Below are 23,951 nucleotides of genomic sequence, written 5' to 3' on the forward strand. Positions count from 1 at the left end.
AGTTTATTATACTATTTAAGACTTTTTATGGTCATAAATTTGATCAAACCAAATGTTCAAGGACCCACAGAAACCCTGTTATTTGCTTGTGAAGTTATAGTATTTCCTCATTAATTTTATATTTTCCTCATACATATACATATATATAGTGCTTTTGGACAGGTTTTTTTTTTATTGTAATTTTACACATTCTTTAGCAGTGCTGGTGGCATAAGGGTGAGTAAATGATGAGAGGATTTTCATCTGTTGGTGAACTATCCATTTAATGCTGATCTATGGCAGATTGAAGAACCAGCAGAATTGATGACAACGGGACAGTGGATGAACCCGAGAGACGTAAATCTCAGGTATAGGCTCCGATTTATGTTTCTGCCAGAGTACCCACGGGATCGTGCCTATGATCTCAGGGAAATAGTGTCTGAACTATCTAGAGGGACAATGAACTCAGCTGTGCCTGTACATGTGAGTCTAAATGGAAACAAGTACTTCATTAAGACACACAACATAAATTAAGTGACTTCATTGTGTTATAGCTTTAATTTTAATTTTTTAACTCTCAATATTAACTGTATTATTAACCTTACCATTGTGTTATTAAATGTATTTCACGATACATTAAGCTCTGAATTGTCATATTTTCTATATATATGTGTGTGTGTGTGTGTGTGTGTGTGTGTGTGTGTGTGTGTGTGTGTGTGTGTGTGTGTGTGTGTGTGTGTGTGTATATTTTTTTTTCTAAGTAATTTTTTTTACACTTTTATGATTTCAGACGCAGCAGCGTACGTGAACAGGACTTTTATTTTGGTCTTGATGTATGACGTCATAAGGCTGCGTCGCGCTCCTGTATAGATATGCTGTGAAAGGTTTGTGTTTTAAGCGTTTAAGCGATAGAAACTGTTTAAAGCGACGCAGCTAGGATGGATTATGTTTTATTAAATGTAACATTGCATTGCTTTAACATTTATTAAAGTCGTGTGTGCAAAGTAATGAATAAGAACACACGAGTAACAAAAGTTGCGTCTCATTTTGCACCCTTTATCGTGAATCAGTGTCATAAACACGAATTCAGACACGGGTAAGTAGTGATGAGAGAAACGGAGCTTTTCAAAACTCCGAGTCAATTGAATCAAACACTTTGCTAAATGATTATTTATGTTAATTATTCTCATCTTAAACAGGACAAACATACAGAAAACCCCCTGGTGAAGAGACTGAGATCCGTGACTATTATAAAGAAGGCATTTATTAAAGAGGAGAGTGAAGACATGAAGGTTGAAGAAACATTCAGAGTAAAACAAGAAGAAACCGACGAACAAACAAAGATGCCGTTTATTAAAGAGGAGAGTGAAGACATGAAGATTGAAGAAACATTCAGAGTAAAACAAGAAACCGAGGAACAAACAAATATGGTGTTTATTAAAGAGGAGAGTGAAACTGTGGAGATTGAAGAAACATTCAGAGTGAAACATGAAGAAACTGAGGAACAAACAGGTTAGTTTCATTCTCAAAGCTGAACTCACTCATTTGATCCTTATTAAAATGTCCAGCTCTACAGAAATTAATGATAGTTTTAAAGAATGTCACTAATATTTCCTTTAATATTTTGTAGCTATTTTATGGGGATTTTAGTAAATATCCCCTAAATATATACAAATATTTTACTTATAAATTCAGCACCGTTTATCATCTGCAATACCGAGACGTAACCGCTAGATGGCTGTATAGCCGGGCTATTCAATTGGTGGCCCGCGGGCCAGGTCCGGCCCGCCAATCATCTCCATCCGGCCCGAGGGCACCTCAACCTCCCTCCTCCTCTTTTCCTGGTGGTGTGGCTAAATTTGGTTAGATATGCGCGTGGCCGCAGTACCGCCTGCAGCTGTATGGCTATACGCACTGTGTGTGTACCATGAGCGCTCCGACTGACCTGAGAGGCGTTTTCAGTCCGAATATTTCAGCAGTTATTATGCGTGTCCTGTATTTCTGTCGACTGAACCAGCGATATCATTCATTCGTGAATTAATCATTCTTTGGCTCGATTATTTCCTTTCCATGAATTGGCCAAACGCGCTTGCATAACGGGCTGAAACGATTCGGATTCGTTCGGACCGTTCTGTCACTGAATCATCTGAAGCGGTTTCTTGGTCAGTAACAACAAATAGAGAACAAACAGCGCTGTTTTCAGTTGTTTCACGAGTTTACTTTGAACTACGCAGCGCGGCCCAGTGGATAACGGAACGCAAGCTTAAAGGAGTTGTGTTTACTCCCGGTCCCGGACACTATTATTAAACTGCGTTGCGAAATCCAGTGAGAAGCGTTTCAACCTGACACATCTCTCTGTTACAAACCATAAATCACTCAATGATTTTAACTAGTTTTTAATCGGATGAAACAGCCTCAACATTCCCAACAAGATTGATGAAGTAAACAGCAGAAACATTGTGCCATGAACGAAGTTAGAAGACTTTAAATCCCCTAATCACCACCCTTAGAAACAATTACCGTGAATGTTTATATTGAATACTATGTTATAGTCATTTATATTGCATTAGATTTATTAGGGGGGGTAGAGGAATAGGTAAATAATTAATTGTGTGTATAGTTTTTACCTGTTTAGGCATTTTTTATACAGTGGGAGTGAGTGAGTAGCCATGCATGGTTTTACCTATGGTTACAAAGTCTCACTGTCAGAATATTTTAATTTAAGCCTATAATAATTATTAATAAAATAATTCTTACCAGCTATGATCCTGTATAATTAATATATTTGTACATAGCTGTAAATAAGTTGTTTATTATGGTCTTATAAATCTGCATACTGTTGGGTACCACATTTCCAAGTAAATACAATACTTTTATGTTTACTTTAGCTTACTTATTGATATGTTTCAATAATTAAGCTAAACCCACCGGCCCACCTCAACTTTTCAATTTAATAATCCGGCCCTCGAATTAAGCTAATTGAATAGCCCTGCTGTATAGCCTTGCGTATAAATATAAACAGTTGCTGCTGAATGACATCATAAGACAAAGTACATTTACCTGTATAATGTTATTCATAAGAATACATGCAACCTGTTTATGAACAAGATTTAAACTGATGTGGTGAAGTGCTGATATAAAGCTGTTCTCACGATTCTTAATGTAATTGATCAAACTTTAATTCATGTTATCTTTTATTTTTATCCTGATTATTTATATAGTTAAAGTAAAAGAAATAACATTTTTAAGGTATATTTTGCGACATTGTTAATTGTTATTAAGCAATAAGGCATAACATACTTTTTTTAAATTACAAGCATGTCAGGTCAAAATTAATTCTTAAACCGAATTATGCTTGTATACTGTAAGGGGTGTACAGTTAAAGACCCAGAACCAGATATGAAGAATGAAGACCCAGAGTCAGAATTATAAAAAATTAAAGAAAATATTTACTGAAGATAGTTTGCAGTTTCATCAGCAGAAGTCAGCTTCAATACTCGCACAGGAGTTCGTAGGCCGCCCCGCTTACAGTTACAAAGATCACAGCAGTTATACGATTTCCAAGGTCTAAGCTACGTCATTGCTTACAGGATGAATGATTCTCATTGGCTATGAAATAGATAAACACAGTAATTTTCCACACATATACAGATAGACTGAAGCATATCTCCATCGATTATGCAGCTGAAGTTAGGCACGTCATGACCTTCCAGGTCGCAGATTTGGGTTGCTGGGCGCCAGCATGTCCAGAACAACAACTCAGTCAATCTCCAATAATGCCAGTGGTTCCTTAACCTGTAACCAAGAAGACTAACACACACACCGACACACAGCTTTTCCAAGGTTGGATTTGGCCAGGCTCTCACTATAAACAGGAGAGTCCTCTCAAAACATCAAGATAATGCGTTCTTTCTCTCAAAGATAGCTAAATTTTAGTCTAACTGGAAAGAAAGGCTTTAACAAAGAAATGGTCCCTTAAACTATTGGCTTCAATGACCCCTATATGTTTAAACACATTGAAGACCTTTCTCAAACACAAAACAAGTCCCTATTTCATTTCTGGAAGCTGGGTTAAATAAGCAAGCACTGCATTCAGATATCAAATACAGACATTAAAGAATACATGAAAAGAACATTTCAGTAATCACACTGGTAACTTATATAAATAAAGTAAAATCTCCAGAGAAGTCATTCAACTCATTTGATATTTAGAAGGAAAAATATTGATTAATACCTTAATTATAATCAATCATTACATATACATTGAAGCAGCAGTGGATTCCAATCCACCCCCTTCAGTCCCCCGTTTTAGACCAATGTGGCGTCCTAAACACCACATCAGGTCTATCCATAAAGAGGCTGCTTCAAAATGTTAGGTTTCTGACCCATGTTCCTCTGTCAGGTTAATTTTTATAAAACAAACAATATCTTTTTCCTTCAATGACTTAATATCAACAACATATCCCACATACTATAATATTGATCTCCAGAACCTTTGGACATAGCTGTCTTTACATGTCTTACACAGCTATTATTCATCTTGGCTAATTTGGTTTCATCATCAAATTAACTGATACAATACAAGTACATATTTAATCGTAAATACCAGGATATATGCACTAGTTTTTATAATTTCCAATTCCTTTTATTATAAACAAAGTTGGATGGTTAATCCATTATTTTCACTACCCCTTTTTTAGACCCTTTAGGTTCAAAACACAATGGTTGTCTAACTAAAAATAAACAACAAACAAATAAAATATTAATAATTAAGGCCCATAATAATCGATGTAAGCACTTTAAGTCTTTACTGAAATCATCCTTCAGTTTACAGTCACATAGCATGTACCATTTTAATTGTATAACATCTTATACCCTTTTTTGTTTGTTTCAAAAATAGAAATAAAATAAAACAAATTCACATCATCATTTCAGTAATTATTTTACCACTAAAATATAGGATCGTTCCCCATTCTGCTTAATAAAGCTTTTGTTCATTCCTTATCCTTATATCACTTGAATCCCTGTCAATCATACAATGTCTTATTGTTTTTATTTTGAAACTCACTTTTCCATACCATTTAAACTTAATTTGACTTCCATAAATTCTATCAGAAATTGTATTTTCATAACATACTTTTTTTTTCTACTATATTTCTTCCATCTTGCCCTACATGCCAGTTCCTTCTGCATCCGAGTCTCTCACCACTGTCAGCCTAGTGACACTTAAAGTTCCCTTGTTAGGGAAATCATGGTATTTTATTAATTCTTCAATACTCTTGTTTTCTTATCATTAACTTCAACTTTATTTTTCATTATAACTACTTCTCACAGTATTTGTCTCAGTTCCACTTATCTTTACAGTTTTACAGAAACCAAAATATTATGTTACTCAGATCCCAGCCCACAGCCATATAGCTGCTTTCTCTTTTTACCTTTATTAAATTGTAGTTTTCTTAGACATCTAATGTCATACATACTTTTAATGGATTGAGAAATACAACCTTTTCTTTTTAGAAGTTATATTCACTCCTCCTTTGTTCGCCCTCCGGCCTTTCAATAAAAATGAGGGAGCTCACTCTGGATAATTTGGATAGTGACTTAGCCAATGTGTCACTTTGTCTCTCTGCCGTAAAGTCTATATATATATATATATATTTTTTTTTTCCTACGTTTATCCTTATGATCCCACCTAGTTGTCTATTTAAATTTAGACCCTCAGTTGAATTTAGACATGAGTTTTACCCCAGAATGGACGGCAATCTTCTTTACAATTCCAATTTATATAAAATACTAATCCAGAGAGTAATTCAGTTCAATATCATAAATGACAAAAGCATTCATAATTACCAATTGCAGACAGAGCTGGAGAACCACTCCAATTAAAGCTCGTCCCATGTTCTGCATCATCTTTTCATCAGATTGACTCAAATCTATTAGCTTCCTTAAAACTTGTCATTTGCCTTAACCCATCTGTAATGATAAAACCCTCATTCCAGAGGTTAATGACACAATATACACACTATTCAGACGCAGTATTCGTACCCCAAACTAACACATACAAGACATAGAGTGCAGTCACCATCATACACACACATATTAGACACATATTTTAACTGTTCATTTTTAATGTTCGCTTTTCATTATATCATCTCAAAAAAGATTTAAATTTTAAGTAAGATTTTAAACTTCACATTTTACTGTAGCTTTTACCTAATTTTACATGGTTTCTTAACTAGTTTCAAAGCATGCCTGTTCATTATTCATTAGAATTTAACAAGGTCAGCTGGGTTGTTTTGTTTCATTATCATTATTTTGCTTCAGCTTGCTCTAGCAGGCCGATGACAGAAAGACAGACACAGTTACCATCCCTTCCTCCGCTCAAGCAGTCTCTCTCACTATAAATAAATTTCTAAGACTGTAACTATACTCACCCAAAGGATTATTAGGAACACCTGTTCAATTTCTCATTAATGCAATTATCTAATCAACCAATCACATGGCAGTTGCTTCAATGCATTTAGGGGTGTGGTCCTGGTCAAAACAATCTCCTGAACTCCAAACTGAATGTCAGAATGGGAAAGAAAGGTGATTTAAGCAATTTTGAGCGTGCCAGACGGGCCGGTCTGAGTATTTCACAATCTGCTCAATTACTGGGATTTTCACGCACAACCATTTCTAGGGTTTACAAAGAATGGTGTGAAAAGGGAAAAACATCCAGTATGCGGCAGTCCTGTGGGCGAAAATGCCTTGTCAGAGGTCAGAAGAGAATGGGCCGACTGATTCAAGCTGATGGAAGAGCAACTTTGACTGAAATAACCACTCGTTACAACCGAGGTATGCAGCAAAGCATTTGTGAAGCCACAACACGCACAACCTTGAGGCGGATGGGCTACAACAGCAGAAGACCCCACCAGGTACCACTCATCTCCACTACAAATAGGAAAGAGAGGCTACAATTTGCAAGAGCTCACCAAAATTGGACAGTTGAAGACTGGAAAAATGTTGCCTGGTCTGATGAGTCTCGATTTCTGTTGAGACATTCAGATGGTAGAGTCAGAATTTGGCGTAAACAGAATGAGAACATGGATCCATCATGCCTTGTTACCACTGTGCAGGCTGGTGGTGGTGGTGTAATGGTGTGGGGGATGTTTTCTTGGCACACTTTAGGCCCCTTAGTGCCAATTGGGCATCGTTTAAATGCCACGGCCTACCTGAGCATTGTTTCTGACCATGTCCATCCCTTTATGGCCACCATGTACCCTTCCTCTGATGGCTACTTCCAGCAGGAAAATGCACCATGTCACAAAGCTCGAATCATTTCAAATTGGTTTCTTGAACATGACAATAAGTTCACTGTACTAAAATGGCCCCCACAGTCACCAGATCTCAACCCAATAGAGCATCTTTGGGATGTGGTGGAACGGGAGCTTCATGCCCTGGATGTGCATCCCACAAATCTCCATCAACTTCAAGATGCTATCTGTGATGAGGGGGGTGTGGTTTTGCGGAGTTTGCAGCGGGAGAGTGAGGGAGGAGCCGAGCGGTAAGTAAGTGGGTCAAGTGCAAAATGACGAACACCTGTGTCTGATTGCAGTAATTGGCGTGGGGAGATCGCATAAAACCTGGCTGGTGCAGGAGAGCAGGAGAGAGAAGGACTGGGGACTCGTACGAACACTCACGACCTGCTGGCTGACAAATGGAATGAGTTTGCACATCAGAAAGAGTTTTATGAATGGACTGAGTTTACACATCGGGAAGAGTTTGATAAAAGTGGACTGAGAGCTGAGCCCAGCAGGAAAGAGTGTCTTTATATTGTGCTGTAGTTTTACCTACGGTGAACGCGCATGTGGCGCACCTTTTCTTTGTTTTTGTGTTTATTTAATAAATTGTACGAGTCCCTGTTACGCCCACCCTTGTCTTCTTTCATCCCTCACAAAGAACCCTCGTTACACTATCCTATCAATATGGGCCAACATTTCTAAAGAATGCTTTCAACACCTTGTTGAATCAATGCCACATAGAATTAAGGCAGTTCTGAAGGCGAAAGGGGTTCAAACACAGTATTAGTATGGTGTTCCTAATAATCCTTTAGGTGAGTGTTTTTGTTAGCGAAGTTTATTATCGAAAAATATCGTAGATGGTTAAAAAAAACTTTATCTCTAAGCATTTCGGATAGCTGTATGCTATGCTACTATTTTAACCTCTTAACCTTCACCAGTGCGTCGGCGCACTGAAGCGTTTTTTTTTTTTTTTTTTAGTTCAAATTTACTATCAGATTTAATGTTATACCTTGACAAACTATACATCATTAAAAATATATAAGACTCAAGATTCAGTATTTGACCACTATTGTATTCTGAGAAACTTATAGTGACAGTTATGTCTTAATTTGTGTCAGGAGTTATGAAATGAAAAAATGAGTCAATACCTTTAATATGAATTATGAGCATCAGCTGGTCCATTCATAAAAAACACTCCGTGCTGTCGTCATGACAGCGATTCACTAAACAACGTCCCTCAGGGCTTTAGCTCAAAAATGTGCAGACTTGGAGAAATATTGATATATTCTCATAGATTCACATCATATTTCTATAGACAGGAATAATATTTATTGAATTTATACCCAAATGCGTCTATGTAATCTTTATGATCGCTTCTTACTGAGATGTGCTGTGTTTTCAATTCATACCAATAGCCTGAGGGCGCTATATGCACAATAATAGTCCATATATGGATCATGAAGAAGACCCATAGTCATGTGACATTGGGACGTCACTGATACAGAAAGTAGCTGACAGAGATCGCTGTAACATGCAGATAAAGATGTTTTGAAGACAATAAACATGATAGCAATGATATTTGAGTTACCTGTGTTCTTCAAGCCATGCCAGGTATTTCATAATAATAGATTATATTTATAATGTAATGCTAATCGATATAGATTTCATCATCGTGCAGAACACTATAAATAATAAATTTTCTGTCTAATTTTTTTTAATCTGAAGCCAAATTAGATCACAGAAGATTATTTAAAACACTCGATTTGCGTTATAAAGTAAGTTTGGAGCACAAACAAGGTTTTAATCTCATAAATGGTCGTGTATTGATGGTGTGCTAAGCTAACATGCTAGCTAGCCCAGGTGCACCTGCCACCAGCAGTTATTGTTTTATGATTTTTTTCTAAATAGGAATGCTTACTGAAATGTTTCAGTGCATTTGATACCAGTTTCAAATATTTAGTGAGAACTTTGATAAAAGAAATTAGGGTTTGAAACCCTATGAATAGCCTGTGAATAGCCAGTCGTTAGTAGCTATAATGTAGACAAAAGAAATGCATATCTAGAGCCATAACCAGTCTGGAGAGGTGTGAATGTGTGCAGGGGGAGACTCACACTGAATGGGGCTCGTTTGCACCACGAAATAATAGAGACAATAGACTGAATAGATGACTCCGAAGATGACTAAACATCAGTTTGCATTTTAGAGTCTAATCAAAATAAAGTAATTTGACATGATCTTGAAAAACATTTAACTAAATACAGAGTTTTAGACTTATCATTTTCAGATTTTAAATATAAAATGGTCACACATATGGCTTTAGCTGCAGTGCATTTCTAGATTGCTCCAGGGCCAACTTCAATTTTATTTTCATGAAGATGTTTCATAAAAATAAATTTCTAATAACTTTACAAAACTTTGAAGCTATTTAAAAAAAATGTCATTATGACAATAATTAATTCTACATTTACAATAAACTACCAGGTGTCAGCTTTCAAATGAGATCATACTTGTGCTTTTAGTGCAAAGGGTTCATGAACTGTATCTGTTTCAGTTTGGGTATGTCATTTCTGGGGATTTTTCAAAAGTGGCCTTGCAGCTTAACAGGTTAACTAAAAAAAACCCACAAAGAACAAGAAATGTTTAATTTCACAATCTATAGCTTTGGTTATATACTAATATATGAAACGTATAAGTTAAAAGACATGAATGGTTGTTATAACGTAGTTCAAACGACTTGTATAATAAAGTGAAATCTGATTTGTAACCAGGCACTAAAGCAATTACCCATAAAACGTGCTTTGAACCAATTGGATTGCTTGGGTCCTAAGCTGGGACTCATCTCTTCACCACACCGGTTTGGGAGGCGGGCGCGTTAACAAGGATGCTATAGACTTAAGGCGCTAGCGTCAGTCACTAGTTAGGGAAGTCAGGTTTAGATGCACAGCTCTTCCTGGCCCATTAAATAGGCCTATATAATATTGAGACATTCTTAAAGACTACCTTTCGTACTTTGTAATTTTAGCGGCATCTAGTGGTGAGGTTAAGAGTTGCAACCAACAGAAGTTACGGTGGCCGATAGGAAAATATGTCATCGTCTGAGACAGCAGAGAGTAGCCAGTTAAGCAATGAGGTTTCTTTACAAAGATAAATTGATAAATTGTGTTTACTTAATTGAGAATATTATTGCTACTTGTTCATCATTGTGTTTTATTCGCTGAGTTTAGCTAGCTTCTTTGCACCAAGAACAACATAGTGACGAAACACGCAGAGAAGTTTTTCCGTTTAGGGCCACTATTCAATGTAAGGGGACCCGTGGTGTATGTAGATAAAAATAGCTCATTCCAAGGTAATAAAAACATAACGGTTCATTATGTGAGGTCTTTGTACACCATTTAAAACATAGTTGTGTGTATGATATTGCATTTCTGTCAACAGATCCTCCTAAATATTACACAATGCACCTTTAAATGTTGATTTGAAGATTTGTCAGTTGCATTATTATTGCAGTCAAACCTGGCTCAGAAAGCTTTTTGTTACTCAAACCTACTCCATATAATGGCATGATCAGACACACGAAAATAATCAAATATAAAAGCAGCAATTATCGGGGCCAAGCGCAAAAAAAACTTTAAAAAAGCTTTAGTTTTCTCGGACGCCGTCAGCTGTTTTACAGCCGATGTTGCATGTCGAATCGGAGGCGGAGCTCGTTGGAGAGAAAGAGAATGAGCACGCGAGAGAAAAACTGAGCTGACGAAAGCAAACAGAGGACGGAGTAAAGACGGAACTCACTCACTTGTCACTCTTGTCATCTCATTTGACCAGAGGATTATTTTAATAACATGGCTTTGTGGAATCAAGATGTCGAAGACCAGTTAGTCACCATGATCCAGGAAAGGCCGCCTCTGTATGACTTTACAGAGAAACTGTACGCAAACAGAGTGGTGAAATCTGAACTCTGTCGTGAGATCGAAGAAAAACTTGTTATATCAGGTACGGTTTTCTTTTTGGCTATTAAGGTCATTAGCAAAAACTGCTCGTTATTGTTCGCTAGTCATGAACACTTGTATTGTTTTGTGCTAATTTGTTTAATCCGTACTGTAGAAGAGCAAAAATTACCCTTGCTGGCACCAGTGTTGGGTGAATTGCACTACTTAATCCTTCCCTCGCATTTTGTAACAAATCCTTCCCTCGTGGGTCCAAATGACCCGAAGCCCTAAATTATACTTCATTTTTTTTTGTCCCGAAATTTTATTATATTATATCTTATTTTATATTTAGATATTTTTTCATTCTTTTAACTTAAAAGAATAAAGTTAATTTAACTTAATTCGTGAAATTGTGAGTTTTGGAATTGGATTTGTTACTTTTTTAAATTTCAACCACAAGTCCTCGAATCCATTCTTTTTTGTGTGTGTGTATTCGTGGTTCTCTGAGAACACAATACACGCACTACAAGAAGTGTGAAGCCTCAGCGAGTTCAGGTGCACAGAGGACGGGCAGGCAACACTGGATCCTGACCCAGTTTTTGGAACCCCACACCAAAAGAAAGGAAACCACGTCCAAGCTAGCTATCAGGGTAATATATATATTTATTAATTTGAGTTAAAGGGAAATAATAACATCTAGCTTATTTCATTTACTTACTGTAATTAGCTTTTGGATCAAAGCATCAACTAAATGTCCACCATGTAAATACAAATTGGCAAAATATGGCCACTGATTATCCAGGTGATGGTTAATACCACTTTTAGGGCTGCACGATTATGGCCAAAATGATAATCACGATTATTTTTTATCAATATTGAGATCACAATTAATTATCACGATTATTTGTTGATTTTAACCAAAACTAATGTTATTGTCACATAGGCTAATTATAATGGCTTTTTCAAATCCATATTGTACTACATTCCTGCTAATGTACAAATATGTGGATCAAAATAAAACAGGTCCAAACTTATTCACCAAAATTCAGTGCATCTCCTTAAAGAATAAATAAAAATAAATAAAACAAAGAAAATGTAGCAAAACTTCAACAGGGCACTATTTTACATTGTGTAAATATATTTTAGGAAGCAAAATATAAACTTGCATTGTACCTGCATGATGTGAATAAAACTCAAAATATACAATCAATAAAAAAAAAATATTCCATAACAGAATGTAACCAAATGAGAACATTTCAAGGCAGAACTATGCAAGTTCGATTAATGGACAAAATTCAGAGTCATTGTTATTATTTCTATTTATTAAACAATAGTTCAGAACAAGACGTTTGTAGTACTGATTATTGGAGTCCATTAATCGAACTTCCATGCCTCTTATATAGTAATTATATATTACTATGTAGTATGTACCAATTTACCAATGCAATTTACTAATGCTCCCGCTTGGTCTCTCTCGCGCGCAGACACGCTCGGTCTCTCTCGCGCACAGACACGCTCGGTTATGGGAAGCCAAACAAACCAAAAGTGGGACGAGACAGCGGGGGTTTACAGAGCTCGCGCCGCGCTGACATGTCATCTGCGCGGTTCAATGGTCCGAGCCGCGCGGCCGATTCGTCAGCGGAGTGCGGACGTGTTTCTAGCGACACCCAGTGGGCAGCGCGGCGCAATCAATCCTCACCAGCGCTGCGCTGACCAATTTAAACAGTGCAGTGCAAACATACATGCAAATAAATGTACAATAAAGAAACCCCTCCTTCCTTACAAAAAATTGGTTCTCTGTCTTCTGTAGGGAAAAACTCCTAAACTTCAGCAAAGAAGAAGAAAGACAAGATGAAATGCATACATTTCTTATGTGTATTATCTTTAATAGTGTTAGTAAAGAGTAGTGTTGTGCGTCGATACTTTGAAGAACTGCACATATGTATAGAGGCTACGGAAAGAGCTGTACAAAGCAGAAACTTCAATGACTCTTGAGGAGCACGCCAACCTTCTGGTAATTATATCGGACAGTTTACATGTTCAGGTAATGTATTTTATTATTGTAGTAAGTTTTGCATTCAGCCATCATTTGTAGACTTTAAGCTTTTTATGTCTGAATTCCATAATTAATACAATCATTTGTTAATTTACACACACACACACACACTATATATATATATATATATATATATATATATATATATATATCTGTATAATGTTTTAGAATGACCTTGACCTCATCACCACAATCAATGAACTTCAAGAGGCTGTACAAGACTTATGTCTTCTGGTGGACCATATTTTCAACCCTCCTGTGAACGCCCCATTTTCACCACCAATTTTACATACCAGGGGACGGCCAAGGTAATGTTAATTTTAAGTTTGACACAGCAGTTTTGCAATTATTAATACAGTTCCCCTTGAGGCCTCACCACTGAAGTTACGTGCGAACTGGAATGCTGGAGTGGGTCTGGTTTGTGGCAAACGTTAAAAAGTCTTCGTCTCCCATTTTCTGAATGAATGTCTGTGTCCCCTAGAGCTTCCTCAATTCTATTCAAAATGTCAGGAGTAGTTAAAATTGTTTCTACAATGCGCCTAGCCATTTTACCTCACTCATTTACATTAATAATAGCAGAGGTTTATGGGTAAAATGTAATTGAGTGGCGCCAAATGAACTTGTATCTGTTTAAATTGGTCAGCGCAGCGCTGGTGAGGATTGTTTGCACCGCGCTGCCCACTTGGTGTTGCTAGGAAACACGTCCGCGCAACGCGCTGACGAATCGGCCATTGAACTCGGACCATTGAACCGCGCAGATGACATGTCAGCGCGGCGCGAGCTCTGTAAACCCCCGCTGTCTCGTCCCACTTTTGGTTTGTTTGGCTTCCAATACTCAGTCTCGCACGCAGACACACTCGTGCGCGCTCTTGGACACTCTGTCTCTCTCGCACACTGTCGCTCGCGTGCAGACACTCGGTCTCTCTCGTGCACTGTCGCTCACGGAGGCACGTGATCAGGCAGTGATTTACGGAGCGCTAGATTGGCTTTGCAAAAAAAAAAAAACTTTGATACGGAGCATTCTGTGAACAGAATGACGCATTTTAAATATCGCTCGATCACGCGAATTTGATCGTGGGAAGCCAAAATCGTGATCGTGATTAAAGGAGAACTCCGGGCAATTTTTAAGTTAATCTTGATCGTTATACCTTTGTGAGTACTGTCTATAGAAAACAAACGAACCGGATTGGTGATTGCAACACGGAGCTGTTCCCGCAAATGCCCAGAGCTCCAACTCAGCTAAAACGGCAGTTATGGAGGCATACACATAAAGAGTGTCTTTGTGCCTCTTAACAGACACAAAATGCAATTAAAATGTCTTTCCAACATGAACAGGGCCCTTACATGTGAACAAGATGCTTTTAGCAACTTAGCCATTGTTTAAATTCACCTAAATAGTGTTTTAGACTGCAAGCTGTAGTCTCGCTCTGAAGTCCCGTGGGAACTCAATTGTAGCGGGTAAAAAGTAAACAGTGTGCCCGTGGGAGGAGCGTAGTGTGTGAAGAGTGATGATCGGAGTTGCTCAAAAGTGAAGAAATGGTTCGCGTTTGTGCCGTTCCGAATTGTGGCAACAGAATGCGAAAATACAAGAATTTAAAATTTTCATCGTCTTCCTTTCCATGACCTCGAGATTCTGCAGTTGTGGCTAGTTGTACTTCAGCTTGATGTGCAAACTCGCATACAAGTACTACGCGCTAAAGATTACCGCATTTGCAGTGAACACTTTGACAAGGATGACTACACAGACACAACACAGCAGGGCTGGATGAAGAAAAAAGCCATTCCGTGGACGAAGACGTGTGCAACCACTGTGGAGGCAATGTCAACTTTATTTATCCTTCCATTTGAGGAGAGATGTGCAGTAATACATGTTTTTTTTTTTTTGCAAGTATTAATTGCAAAACTTTAATTGTTTCACTAGCCTCTATGTCTTAAATTATATTTGTATATATAATATACTCCCACCTGCACACTGCTATTTACCTTTTTCCGGCTACAACTGAGTTCCCACGGGACTTCAGCGCAAGACTACAGTTAGCCGTCTAAAACACTATTTAGGTGAATTTAAACAATGGCTAAGTTGCTAAACGCATCTTGTTCACATGTAAGGGCCCTGTTCATGTTGGAAAGACATTTTAATTGCATTTTCTGTCTGTTAAGAGGGACAAAGACACTCTTTATGTATATCCCCTATAACTGCCGTTTTAGCTAAGTGGGAGCTCTTTTTTCACTACTTATGGGCCATGATACACATACCGCGCGGCTACATTTGAAATAACGAACTTGAGCGCGCAAAAGACGCGATATGAGAACAGGCCCTAATCTGACTTGAATAAAACACCGGTCCTCTTCAACCTACCACCTTGATTCAAGAGTCAGCGCGCACAGCTGTCACAACCAATGGGAGCATGATATTAGGTTGTCTTAGCCAATTGCTAGAGAGGAGGGCGGGTCTTGTGCAGGAAGGGAACCAGTTCGCAGTTAGCTTGTACACACGCTATGGAGAATGGCGTTTATCAAACCAGGAGAAAATACATCTGCGTTGGAGAAGAAAGTAAAAAACAAGTGGCGCTGGGCATGGCTTGAAGAAAGAGGAAAAAACGGGAAGGCTTTAGGCACTTGATGCAGTAAACTTGCAGAGCCTGGAGCTTGTTTTTGCATAGTTTGCCACAAAAAGCTTCACTATGCCACTAGCGGTAAAAAAACAAAAACACTTGTCCATAGACCAACGCTACTTTTGCGTCATCGAAGGGTAACGCCCCTTTTTGGGGGAAAACAAACGGATTCCTCTGAGAACAGAACTCGCTCTAGATCTGCAAAGTTTCTTGATAGCAAAAATGGCACAAACATACACACTCTCTTTGCCGGCCGAGGACCGTGAGCGGTATTTAAAGAAGCTACTGGATACGGGGTTACAGAGGTGTCCCTTTGAAATGGTCGAAAACGGGATTAATGACCCCACGCAGTGGCCAAATATGGACGATTTAGACATCTACACACTCATATTCAGTCATTAACACACTCACAGTATGACAAACTAGACGATGAGGCCATGTCACTTGGATCATATTTAACTTGATTTAAGCTATTGACATAGTTTTGTTGTCGACTAGCTATACTAGTTAGCTGCTAGCAGCTACGTGATTAGCTCTCACTAGGCACGCTATCTTGGTTGTTAACTGATTTTACTGTTGAAATAGTGGCAGGCTAGGACTAAAGTGGACTTGGCTGGTTTCTGCTTGTGTCTAGAAAGTGCTAGGACTTTGAAAGTTGTAAAAAGGTTTACAGTGTACGGCAAAATATGTAGCGTTGGTCTATATGATCCTAACAAATTAACGTTATATCTCTATTCTGCGTTCACTTGCAAAACTTTTGAATTGCCCGAGAAAGTTTTATTTGTTTTATTCGGAAAAATTTCCCCAGAGAAACTTTGGAGAATGAAATAAAGAGCTTAGAGGAAATATATAGCCTATATCAACACAAAAACTATTATAGCCTAATCTTTCCTGGCATCTCATCTTTTCCCATCACTTTAGGTTTGGTTAACATCTTTAATATATCATTTCACAAGCTATCTTGAACGAACAGAGGCATGGTCTGAGATAATAATGTATTTACCGGTGTTGAATTCTCGGAAGATGAAGAAAATCATTTCTTCACCAAAATACAAACCGCCACAATGGAGCATCCCTCACGGCCTCATCGTCTAGTTTGTCATACTGTGAGTGTGTTAATGACAAAAAAAAATAGGCTACATTTTGGTGATTTCACGAGATAGTGGTAGATGTCTGAATAGTCCATATTTGGCCACTGCGTGGGGTCATTAATCCAGTTTTCGACCATTTCAAATGGACACCTCTGTAACCCCGTATCCGTTCGTTTTCCCCCAAAAAGGGGCGTTACCCTTCGATGACGCAAAAGTAGCGTTGGTCTATCATGATGGAGAATGGAATTAAAGAGTAGTGAGAGAATGAGATGCGTGAGATCCTTTCAGCAGCGGCAGATCTTAAAGTGACAGCAGCCACTAATTCTCTTTTTTACTTTGTCAGTAAAGTTAACCTAAGAACAAAAGGAACAGAGAAAACTACTCTTTGACTAAAGAACACTTGTAGCTTTAATAAGGATTAATCTATCTAATTTAATTTATAATTTATGCAGTGTGGACTGTTTTATAACATTATTCAATTTCTGTATATTTGATACATGTTAGACAGGAAAGGTACAGATAAATATGACATTTATTATGGGTTTAAGTGAGGATTGTTTTAAGTTCACTTTAATTAATTAAAAGTTATTTTTTTGAAGCCTAACAAATGTTTAAAATTTGGGGGGAAATAATTTTCATCAAGACATCAGTAGCTATATTAATATCAGTGATACTGGCCCAGTAATAAAAAGATGCCATTAAGATACAGCCGTAATACTTGAGAATAAATGGTTCCATTTGAAAATAAGTCCGTTTGTGGACTTTTTTATTTTTATTACTGATCTGCATGATTCACGTGGGTCATGATTTTAGGCTGAAAATCCGCAAGAATCACATCCCTGAAGTTTGCCTGCCTTTTGAATTGGAATTAAACCTTTTGAGTTGTTGGAACCTGGTTCTTCTGTCTTCTTCAGATTAACTGCATCATTACAGCAAGTTGGTGTGACAACAATAGATGATGAGCTCAGATGGGAAAGAGTGTACCTCTCGGTGGTTTCAAAAATTACAGTCTGTAATTTAAAATAATTTGTTTTTTGATTTGACTTGCATCTTTCAAAATTAGACACCAAGCTTTCTAAAGACATATATCTCATGTCTGTATGGCAAGTATAAACTGAGTTTCGGTTCATTTTTTTGAGGTGTTCCAGAAGGAAGTTCATGGAAACTGAGACGACACAAGCACACCCTGTTTGCTTGCTTTATTTTATAAAAGCATTATATTTTGTTGTTGTGAAAGCAAAGAAAAGTAGACCCCTTACAGTATCGAATGATGCATTACTCTTATGTGTTCGTCGAAAAAATATTTTAAGTTAAAAGTATTATCTTAAAAATATTTTAAGTTCTTTCTGCTCTTAAAAAATGCAAGTGATCCCCCTGGCTCCTCCGCTTACCCCAGAGGGTTAATAACTGCCAGCTTGAAAGTTTTTGAGATGTGTCCTAAAGAAAGAGAAGATCTTTGAACAATATTGAGAAGTTCTGAGATTATGCAACACCCCTTTAAGTAGCTTAGTAAGTACAGCAGGGCTGAAAAACTCAGTTCCTGGAGGGCCACAGTCCTGCAAAGTTTAGTTCCAACCCTGCTCTGACAAAATAAATAAGGGTCTTTCACACCGGAGGAACATTTTCATAGTTCCTGTAACTATTGGTGGAACTACCTGTTTTATGGTGTGTTGTCACTGCAGAAACTGGGAACAATTGCAGCTATAGGAACGTCTTTTGGGGGGACTAAATTAGCTCATATTTCAGAGTAGAGTATAACCCAACACAATAGGAACTACCAATGATGCAAATGTACGCTGATTGGCTGAACGTATGCAAAACACTGGCACTCGCCATTTTTAAAAAGCCATGTAAACAGTTGATTGCATATAGGATCTAGCATACATGTTATACATTTTAATGTCGGATGCTTTGTGGCATTAAACTGGGATTAATTTTTGTCTTTTTTGCCATTGAAAGAGAAGAATCAAGATCCGAATGAAATGGGAGAGAAAGATCAGTACAAGACACATCATGATTTCATAACTGAAGAAAAATCTTTTCTAAGGCTAAAAGAACATCCTCACGAAAAAGGGCTCAAAAAACAGGTACTGAAGGTAATTTCACCTGCAGACAGTGTGGAATGAGTTTCAATCAACAAGGAAGCCTTAGTCCACATGAGAATTCGCACTGGAGAAAAGCGTTTCACATGCCAACAATGTGGCACAAGTTTCACTCAAAAAGAAAGCCTTAATAACCACATGAGAATTCACACGGGAGAGAAGCCTTTTACCTGCCAACTGTGTGGAAATAATTGCAGCCGAAAAGGAATTCTTGACAGGCACTTGAAAATTCACACAGGAGAGGAGCCATAAGGCCCCATTATACGTTTTTTCCGTTCTTCGTTTGGGGGAAAAATTAAGTTCGTAATACTTGAGCAGTGATATACTGTTAGAGAACATCGACGCCCACACTGCTAAGAGTGGCGTTTAGAGGAATATATAAATAGGTGTGCTTTCCTCTCTAAATAACTAAAACACACAACAAAATTGCGAAAACAACAAGCATTTTTTTATAAAGCATAAGAAAAGCATCCGATCATAGCAATGTGGATATGTTTGCACTGAAATTAGCCACTCTAGGAAAATTCATGTAACGTTTATTTACATCACTTTATACAATAGATTGCTTGAAATCAAGCAGCTTTACTGTATTAAATATGAAAAACGGTGTCAGTGTCTCATTTAATCATAAGTACAACATTTTCTACTATAAAGCAGCTCTTGAAGTGTGTTCATGTTTTCACTCGTAGACGTCTGACCTCCTAGGGCTGAACAGGACAAATAAACCAGAAAAGATTTCCACGCGAAAGAAGGCAGAGCCTCCGCACACACCTACCATTTACGTTATCGGCACGGACCAATGGTAGTACAAAAGTGTTTACCAGCCGGAGCGAACTTTACAGAAAAAATTTGCGAACGAACTTCGTTTTGGCCTGATTTTGTTTGAAATGACTTCACATCAGTTCGTTCTTCGATTTAGCTTGAAGTATAATAGGACCTTTACACATGCCAAAAGTATGGATAAAGTTTCGAAAAACTCTGAAACAAATCTGGTATGTGGCCATTGTTATGAATCTGTAAAACCAAAAACAACATGGTTATCTGTGTCTATAATGGCCCGTTTCCACTGCATGGTACAGTTCGGGTCGGCTCACTTTGTGGTGCTTTTCCATTGCATTGGTATGGCTCGTTTTAAATGGTACCACCTCTGTTTAGGTTCCAAGCGTACAGTACCGATATTAAAATGTGACGTGAAAACACAGATCACTGATTGGTCAGAGAGAATCGTCACTACAAGCGACATTTGATTTGCAACACGAAACACCAAACCCGCTAGATTTAAATGGTCAGCAAAAGCCACCTCAGTTTTATTTGTTTGCACAATTTTTATTAAACGACTTGCTTGAAATTAATAAAAATATAAACTTGAAAAAAGAAATGTCTGGTCAGTACATGAGGTGCAGCAGACGTTCCTCGCGTTGGTAGCTGAGGAGCGGATGTGTCGAGGAATGAAAAAGTTTTTCAGCAATTTTAACAATCAGTCTATAATCCCACCCACTTTGAAGCGGTACTAAACTGCAGTAGAAAAGCAAATGGAGCCGAATCGTACCATGCAGTGGAAAAGTGTCATAAGTTGCATGAGTGTTAATGTCAAGAACAAATAACAAGAACTTTACCTGTTTGTGAAGTGTTCCAGAAAAAAGTTCACGGAAACGGACGGCAGAAACCGCACCCTGTTTGTTGTGCACTTGTAGGTTGCGGGAGAGTAAAACGATTCTTGGGACTCCCACAAAATAGAAATATCTAAAAAATAAAACCTATAAAAACACATCAAATGATATTTATCTATTGCACAAAAGAAAAAAGAACAACTGAAACAAAATAAAAACGATTTACAGGCACCAAGCATAGGCAGTTTCTATTTATAACATGTTTTTTCAGCGTTGTGCAATGTAGCCAATCACAGACATTTGTGTTGATATATTGAATCCAGTCCAATCAGATGCATTTAAGATAGATTTTAAAGTTTTTGTTCAGTGCTGAATTCTTTATGTTGGCAAATCCTCTTATTATAATAAACAAAGTGTAGACATTATGAAAAGATTAATTGTTCAGTCAGCTTCATTGAAAATAATAGCTTTGTAAGATCACAATGTCAGCTTTTTAGGAATTGTTAAAGGAGCGCACTTTTAATGTTTTTCGTTTGCTTTGTGGCATTCAACCAGGATTAACTTGTCCTTTTTCACCTCAGATCTGATGCCGTTGAAAGAGGAGAGTCAAGATCTGAATGAAATGGAAGAGAAAGATCAGAACAAGACACATCATGATTTCATAACTGAAGAAAAGTCTTTTAGTTGCTCACAGACTGAAAATCCTACCTCACGAAAAAGGGCTCAAAAGACAGGGACTATAGGTAATATCACATGCCACCTGTGTGGACTGAGTTTCAGAAAGCATGGAAACCTTGAAGTCCACATGAGAGTTCACAATAGAAGGAAGCTTTACCCCTGCCAACAGTGTGGAGTAATTTTCAATCAACAAGGAAACCTTAAACTTCATTCGAGAATTCACACTGGAGAGAAGCCTTACACCTGCTCTCATTGTGGAAAGAGTTTCAGGCAAAAAGAAACCCTTAAAAGACACATGAGAATTCACACTGGAGAGAGACCTTACAGCTGCCAACAGTGTGGGATGAGTTTCAATCAACAAGGAAGCCTTAAAGTCCACATGAGAATTCACACCGGAGAAAAGCCTTTCACATGCCAACAGTGTGGAAAGAGCTTCAATCAATACGGAAACCTTAAAACCCACATGAGAGTTCATTCTGGGGAGAAGTAGAATAAAGAAAAGTAAAGTAAACATTATTACATTTTTAAAAATGTATCATGTGTAAAACTGATTTAGAAGCTGTACATATGCCCTTGATGTGCGTTAGTGTTCATTGAAATGTAAGTATGCAAGACCAACACTTACGTACTGATACGCTCATGAGATCGCGTTACACACATTGTAACAGCATTAGATAGATAGATAAATAGATATAAATAGATTTATAAATGATATGAAACGTGTTTATGCATGATGAATAGTTTAGACTTTAGATTAAGGGATGCAAAAAGCTTTGTATAATGATTTATTCATGTGTTTACACATCATGTATAACAGGTGTTAAACTATGGAAGCTTATGGATAGCATTCAATTGAAATATAATATGCAAAATAGCAATGCATTTCTGTATTTAAATTGACATTTTCCAAATCATAGTGCAACATTTGGAGCATAATGATAATTGAAATTCAATAATATAATTTACATTTGCTATTTCCTACACTAGTTTTAACATATTATTTAAACATAATTTAAAGTTTTATAAGTTGCAAAATTAAAATGAATATGTATTACAGAGATTATTAGATATGTTTAACATGTTCAAGCAAAAATTGTAGCAAAATGAAATGTCTTTTTTTTTTATTGCATATACAGTACAGTCACAGTTAGGACTTGAGATTGCATTTAAATTCCTGCAATGAACGTAGCAAAATTCATTGTGGAATTGAAAATACAATCGAGCCGATCACGTCCCCGCCCCGCCCAGTCAATCTGTTAGGCATTTATATATGTTTATTCAGTTGAAAATGAATAAATTACTCTTCTTAACACTGCCTTAAAGGATTAGTTCACCTCAAAATGAAAATTTCCTAATAATTTACTCTCCCCAATGCCATCCAACATATCCATGTCTTTCTTTCCTCAGTGGAAGAGAACATAAGTTTTTTGAGGAAAACATTTCTGGATTTTTCTTTGAATAATGGACTTCAATGGCAACCAGCGTTTTGAAGTCATAAATCAATGCAGTTTCAAAGGTCTTTGAAGTGCTTAAACACAGGCTGCGCACGATCGCAGCTGAGGAATAGGGTTTTATCTAGCGAAACGATAGGTCATTTAAACACCGTTTAAATTCAGGTAAATATTCCCTAGAGTAAATACTCTTTTCTGTACTTCTGTCTAAACAGTTTTGATTGAGACATGTTGAAATATGTAGTTAAGTCTCTAATCGAACATTCATGAACAGCTACATTCACCGGGATTTTAACTGTGGTTGTTGAACTATTTAATAACAAAATAAAACAAATACAAAAACAAAAGTATAAGCCAGCAGCCCCTCACGGACGACTGCTGGCCACACAAAACAGAAACAAAACACAGGTTCAGGCCTGGTCCTCTCTTGATCTTCACAGTCATCGCTCCTCCTTTAAGCTTCCGCTCTTCCGTGAGAGATACGAGACCGGTGCGTCTCACAGGTGTCGTTCATCATTAATCAAGTCACCGGCCTCGCGCCGTTCTCTCACGTCCCTCTGCCTCGTCCTGCTCGCCACAATTAGTTACATATTTAATTTAAATAATTATTATTATTATAATTCGATATCTTTGCAGCAAACACAGAAGAGATGAGCATTATTTCTGGTTTTTCATATGTAGCCCATAAATCATTGCATGCCCTTTGCTTTCTTTAATAATAGCCTAAAGTATACAGCTACATTTGGACTGTAAATTGTTTTGTGTTTTATCTGCATGTAAGGTGTCCTTGAGTGCCACGTTAGGCGGCCATAAATAATATGTATTATTATAGTTATTATTATTATTTATCTATATTTAATTTATAATTTATGCAGTGAAGACTGTTTAGTGTTTTATAACTTTTTTTTTTTACATTTTTTTTTATACATGTATATCCTACCTGTCAGACCTACCTAAAAATTACTGGTTACATGGGTCAAAAAACAATGAAAACAATAACGTTTTTGGGCATTTTGACAGGGCAATTAAAAATCTGAACCGGTCTGACTGGGCCAGTATAGAAAAAATTTAGCCCTGATATATTAAGGGGAAGGGAAATGGGACATTATTATAATGTGAAGATTCTTTTAAGTTCATGTAAATTAAAAGTTTAACGCCT

At 37.3% G+C, this 23,951-nt stretch overlaps 1 protein-coding gene across 1 annotated transcript; it reads left to right on the forward strand.

Moving 5' to 3' along the window:
- Positions 1-798: 798 nt before the first annotated feature.
- LOC143718635 (uncharacterized) lies at positions 799-23,190 on the forward strand. Its single transcript, XM_077209663.1, has 3 exons — positions 799-1,075; positions 1,179-1,491; positions 21,245-23,190. Exons 2-3 carry the CDS (start codon positions 1,266-1,268, stop codon positions 21,829-21,831), a joined length of 813 nt encoding a protein of 270 aa, XP_077065778.1. The 5' UTR covers positions 799-1,075; positions 1,179-1,265; the 3' UTR covers positions 21,832-23,190.
- Positions 23,191-23,951: the final 761 nt, after the last annotated feature.

The sequence above is a fragment of the Siphateles boraxobius genome, unplaced genomic scaffold (genome assembly GCF_051911475.1).
Source record: "Siphateles boraxobius isolate OS27281-9 unplaced genomic scaffold, OSU_SipBor_1 61, whole genome shotgun sequence".
NCBI lineage: Eukaryota > Metazoa > Chordata > Actinopteri > Cypriniformes > Leuciscidae > Siphateles > Siphateles boraxobius.